Raw genomic sequence first — 6,649 nt, 5'->3', positions numbered from 1 at the left:
TTGTAGTATTTTATCAACTCCATTTAATGGCGTACAGAGAGTTTAATAGTATTCATGTTTCAGTAGTAAGGTACAGGAGTGGCCTCGACAACATCTCTGAATTTTGTTGTCCTTATGGGTTTTAATGGTACTTTTAACACATTATTGGCTATCATGCCAAGGAAATGGAAACTAAGTGCCTTCCCAAGGACACACCATGGCAGCCAGAATGGGCTGGTCTGGGCTGATATTGAATCTATGACCCTTGGGTTACGAGTCCAATACTCTACCAACTGAGATACCATAGCTTCCTTATCCAGCATTTGAATAAGTAACCTCATTCTCAATGTTTATTTTCGTATGTTTGTTCATACGGAGTAGAAAGGTTGGTGGCATTGTATTGTTATACACATATTGGGGCAGATATGATTAGCAGATAAATAATAAAATCATGACCGGACAGTACTCTGAATAATTCTACTTGTTGCACCTGATGATTGTTCAATATTAATTAGTGGCCTCGTGCTCTCATTATTTATCTACTTATAGTATGTATTGTATTTACAAATGATAAGACAATTCTTTGAAGGGGTGCTCTCTTGTTATTAATGGCCACAATTCAAGAAAGAAAAATAAAATAATATCAGGTTCCATGTCAAAGTCAGTTTAATGCATGTAATGAGTGTACACTGCTTTGCAAATTTGCTACATATTTACACAAAACAAATGAGAAAAATCGCTCACACTTAGTGACATGGACCCAAAATTCCCGTCTTGCAATATTAGCTTTAAATTATTTTTGGCTACTTTTCAGCAGCACCAAAATAATAAGAAAGTCTTGTTATGCTGAGACAAGAAAGTTGGTGGTAATGAAAATATAACACTGCATCAAACACAAACATTGAATGAAAAGTTTACATGCATGTTATTCTCATCACGTTAAGGCAAGATAATGCTGGTCATGCTCCTAATGAATAGGTAAATGTTTTAAACGTAATTTTAATTAGTACCTGTGAATTGCAAATTTGAAGGAAAATAAAAGTTGCTATACAAAATATTAAGGGATAAACATAATTATAATTTCTATGGATGAATGGTTTATGAAAAATCATATGCATGATTAATTACAGATAATATATTACCTCAAGAGACGAACACAAATTTAGATGCCACTAAAAATTCTGACATCTGATTGGTCAGTCACTTGATGTTAGCCAATCAGACTTCAAGATTTAAGGTTGAGTGTGAGTTTGAGCACGACAATGTTTTTATAATCTTTAGTTCAGATTCATGTAATGGAGATAATGGCTATTCGCAGATCTCCATATGTAGTGGGAGAGAGATAGAAAAAATGGTAGTTAGAAATCAGGTGGAAATAGACTACTGTATTCTGTACCAATGGACAGTGTGTTCATCTCACGCACTTTAGAACATGAAAGATAGTAATGGAGACATTGTGCATCTCACTCTCTTTGCTCACCAGTTATTATGTACTTTTCAGAGAGTGACGTACACCTCTCCCTCGATAACTCGCTTACAACGGGGTCCGCAAACATTGACCGCCCTATAAGCGAGGCGCGAGTTACCGAGGGACCTTCAAAAATTAAAAAAATTCGCTTTGACATCGAGAAAACCGTCGGGGGGTGGGGGGCGGCGTTAGGGAACTGGGCTGTTTAATGACTGAATCCTTATTTTACAATCACGTCGATAATAATTTTTAATAATGTGCTTTTTCTAATGAAGTTGTTTATTATTCTTTAAATAACATTTTTTCTCCTCAAAATATCCAACATATGAAAGATCGTTCCAACTGGTTTGAACAACCATCACGTGTACGCGAAAAATCTGTGTATTACGTCACTGCTTTTTGTTTTCTTGATGAGTCTGGTTCCCGTAGTGGTATTTAGTAGTATCTTGCCAAATCGGTAGTCCACAATTTGGGCACTAGACTAACTGTTGATACACCACCAAATAAGATTCCTTTTTTTAAAAAAACATGCGACATTTATTTCGTGACACGTCTACGTCGAAAATTATTTTTCTTTCAAATTCTAACTCTATGCAAAATATGAAACTGTAGAGTGCCACTTTTAGAGTATGAAAGGTTGTTGTTGTTGTTGTTGTAGGGTTTAACGCCATTTTTCAGCACAATATAGGCTATACATGGCGGCCAGTATAACTGGTGGAGGAAGAACCCTGGAAAACCCAGGGAAGAACCACCGACCCACGAGAAGCTACTGGCAGGCTTTCCCACATACCCACGCTAGCCAAGCCTTGGACTCGAACCCATGCAGACAGAGGTGAGATTGCGGTGATCCGGAATGGTGAGCACTTTAGACCACTCGGCCACTCGGGGCCCCAGTATGAAAGATAGCAATGAAGCTCTAAGAGTATGAACGACAGCAATGGAGACATTGTGCATCTTAGTCACTTAAGAGTATGAAAGATAGCAATAGAGAAAATGTACAACTCACTCACTTAGAATATGACAGACAGCAATAAAGACATTGTGCATCTCACTCATTTAGAATATGAAGATTAATAGATACTGTGTATCTCATATCAATATAGACATTATGCATATCATGTCAATATAGACATTATGCATCTCATGTCAATATAGGCATTATGCATCTCATGTCAATAGACATTGTGCATCTCATGTCAATATAGGCATTGTGCATCTGATATCAATACAGACATTGTGCATCTCATATCAATATAGACATTGTGCATGTCATGTCAATATAGACATTGTGCATTTCATGTCAATGTAGACATTGTGCATGTCATGTCAATATAAACATTGTGCATCTAATGTCAATATAGACATTGTGCATTTCATGTCAATGTAGGCATTGTGCATCTCATGTCAATATAGACATTGTCCATCTCATGTCAATGTAGACATTGTGCATCTCATGTCAATATAGACATTGTCCATCTCATGTCAATATAGACATTGTGCATCTCATGTCAATATAGACATTGTGCATCTCATGTCAATATAGACATTGTGCATCTCATGTCAATATAGACATTGTGCATCTCATGTCAATATAGACATTGTGCATCTCATGTCAATATAGACATTGTGCATCTCATGTCAATATAGACATTGTGCATCTCATGTCAATATAGACATTGTGCATCTCATGTCAATATAGACATTGTGCATCTCATGTCAATATAGACATTGTGCATCTCATGCCCTTTTACAGTTATAATTTGGGACTAAGCTGCCACTGCACATTAAGGCAGTTTGCAATCCAACTTGCTTTCATCTGCACCCCACATTCAAAAATGGTTTGCAGGGACAGAAAATATGACAGAAGCATGCACAACAGACTATTTTACAATTACCAGACATCTGAGGGCAGTCATGAGCAAAAAGAAAATAAGTGAAAGAAAGCAGTTTGTTATTTATATGAATATGTATGGCAATGTTGTTCAAACAATACACTGTAAAATGTGTTGGACTTGAAACTTTAGCCAATATCATGGGTAACTGAAACAGTTGTGATATTTAGACTGTGCACTTTAAAATGTGTTGGATGTTGGCCAATGTCATGAGAATCTGAAACCATGGAGGCTCAATAATTCCTGTTGTTTGAAGAAGTTAATGGTGGAATTTTCTTTTTCTTAAATGAAAATAATGCTTTATAAAACTGGTTGCAAGAATCTTAAGTTTTATAATGGATAAATCACCTCTTCGAAACATACAGTATTTCTATATCAATTTCAGAAGCTGACCTTGTTGAACATGATGAATCTTTTAGGAACAAGGTTTTCTTTGATGAAAATTTCCAAACTTGTGTAAAAGTTTGGGATGAGCTTATGATCAAGCATGGACTTATCAGTCGATGAATATAGCACAACAATTCATAATATGACATCTGTGACGTACAACAATTCCTTAGCCCAACTAGTTTTGAGCACTCATTGATTGGGAAGAAATTTTTATAGAAGTAGCCCATATTCATGCAGAAAAACCTTTAAGCCATTTTAATAACAATTAAAGAGAAAAGAATACTACTATACAGAAGATATGAGAATCTATGTGAGTTAATACCTTTTACATTGGCTAAATATTACAGTTAATATTAATACAATCTTATGTCAATATCCAACAACAACAAAATAAAATATTTCAAAGACCATGCTTGGATTACAAATTTTAACACTTCTGTATACAATCTTTGAGGTCACTCTGAAAAATAAGGTCAGACAAAGGTTGTTCATTAAAGTGAACTTTCAGTTCCTGTACCATTAAATTTCATCTCCATAAACACACCTGTTCCATGTTAGTCTGGCCAGGATAATTGTTCCAGGTGTGTTCAAGACATGTGATGCAGAAATATGTCCCAGGATGTGCACACCTTAGCTGAAAAAGTTTAGGTCTTGAACAAATGTTCCAACTTAAAATGTACAGCACTCAGCAAGTATTAAAAGTATATGGCTATTTACTATAGTACCAAAAAATGAGTTCAATATAAGATACATAATGCATCAAGTGCTTCAACTTCACAAAATGGGACTGAAACATTTGAATTCACAAAATATCCTAACTATCAAGTATTTGAATGTCATTGAAAAAATACTGTTTTCTTAAATTCACACATAATACTGCACCTAATGCTATATTTCAGCATATAAACAAATACTTTAATATTTAAGGCAGACAAGAAATATATTACCATGTTGCTCACACTACTCTTTTAGTATATATATACTTCACAAAACTGATATCAATAGGTATGCGCGCAAGAGACTAATTACAGTTTGAAATTTTTCTGCTAATTGTTATAATTTGTGCTGCCTCAGCAGATTTTACAATAAGAATGGAACAGCACTCCCTCGCTATAAGGCCCTCCATTATAACACACTTCCAGGTCTATAGCTAGCATGGTCATGGATCTCGTTATAAGTCAGCCTTACTATAAGGCAGTACACTGTATGGCTTCCTCAGACACTGACTATATATGGACATACCTGACAAAATTATACTTGGCTTTATTTTCTAGGTACTGTAAATGAATTCAAATTCTTGGTTTTAAATTTGTTAACTTTGTTAAGAAGATATTTTCACAGTCCCAATGATCATCATTATAAAGTGCCTCTGTGTAGTGTGGCCCCTAAAAAATCAAATTGGTATGGTCACTGAAATTACCTCAGTTTAGGTAACCTCATTATAACACATGTCACTTTCACGGCTCACTTTAACAATGTTATAATGAGAAAATATGATAATTTTTGCATCATTTTCATTACATGAAATAAAGGAAGATTAAGAATTAATGGAAATTTCTGAATTATATGGAAGGCTGGCATCAAATTCTATTCTCACCTCTAAACAAGTGTACGATAAGCCAATACAAATTTGGGGGGGGGGAATATACATTGATAAGGAGGTAGAAATATGACTAGAGCAAAACTAATATTCTACGCTAACCATCAATAAATGATTGTATGGAAAATCAAATGAATAAAATGTTACCAAAGAGTATTATATTTGCACCAGAAAATATATCATATCGGCTTTTATAAAATCATTTAAAATGACTAGTCAACTCTAGGTAGTAATTCTATTCATTATTTACAAATGATAAATGCAGAAAACATTTACAAAACAAATGTTGCATTCTGTCAGCATAGTGAATAACTGGATCATGCAAAGGAATCAGTGAGTTTTATAATTCCACAGCGACATAGTGTATTACTATTTGCTTACTCCACCAAGAACTTTACTTCCTCCAAGACATAATGCATCACTGCAAGTTTACTCCAACAAGAAAACATTACTAGATGGAGTGAAAACTTTGCGATAACAACCACTAATTTTTCACAAATAATAAGTAGAATGATTTAAAAATTCTACATGTTTTTTTATATTCTTGATTAAATTTATACTTTGTTGTGCTCTCAATAAATTGCTAATGTTCTGACAATATAGACCAAGATTTCATCTTAAAATGCATGATCCTGAAATACGTTAAGTATATAAAAGGTCCACTGAATGAAGGAAACATTGAATGACATTTTCAGTGTATTTATGACAATATTTGTTGAATAATAATGTATGAATAAATCGCTGAATTTAGTTCTATAATGCCACTGATTCAAATTTTGGTTTATACACTTCAGCTTGATTGCTCTGTTTTCTTGTAACATTGGTGCCCCCTGTTCCTTGACTTGCTGTTCCCGTGGACTTTACACCACTGGAACGTGATAACTTAGATCCATGTAAGCATTTTTTGTATTCCTTACGAACCTGTAATGGAAATATTATATTTCAGAATATTTGTTTCTTTTCAACTGAATCAACTATTCTTTTCCCCACTCATATATGCCACTCATATATATGAATATTTCATCATTTACCGGTATAACATAGACAAATCTAATTATCAGTAACAATGGAACTCAAACACACTTTTTATTGGATAAATGTTTCAAGAACTACCCAGATAATGCATGTAGAATACTGAAAACAGAAACAATCTGGACAATGTACAAGTGTTATACAGAAAGGAGACATTAACTGCTTGGACAATGTACAAGTGTGTCATAGAAAAGAGAAACTAATGGCAAGGACAATGTACATGTGTTTCATAGAAAAGAAACATTAACTGATTGGACAATGTACATGTGTTTCATAGAAAAGAGACAT

The 6,649-nt window shown here is 34.3% G+C and overlaps 1 protein-coding gene across 2 annotated transcripts in view; it reads right to left on the bottom strand.

Annotated features, from left to right (window-relative positions):
• Window positions 1-627: 627 nt before the first annotated feature.
• Window positions 628-6,649, bottom strand: part of LOC149807589 (adhesion G protein-coupled receptor L4-like) — a 99,198-nt gene continuing 93,176 nt past the window's right edge. For both annotated transcript variants that reach the window (XM_089968481.1, XM_089968483.1), the window contains one exon: window positions 628-6,250. In XM_089968481.1, coding sequence (XP_089824607.1) covers window positions 6,083-6,250 — 168 coding nt within the window. In that variant the 3' untranslated portion in view covers window positions 628-6,082. The remainder of the gene's footprint in view (window positions 6,251-6,649) is intronic.

The sequence above is a fragment of the Sinohyriopsis cumingii genome, chromosome 1, assembly GCF_028554795.1.
Source record: "Sinohyriopsis cumingii isolate HCF-2022 chromosome 1, ASM2855479v2, whole genome shotgun sequence".
Classification (NCBI taxonomy): Eukaryota; Metazoa; Mollusca; class Bivalvia; order Unionida; family Unionidae; genus Sinohyriopsis; species Sinohyriopsis cumingii.
The sequence above is the reverse complement of the archived record's forward strand: the minus strand, read 5'-3'. Positions and strand labels throughout refer to the sequence as shown.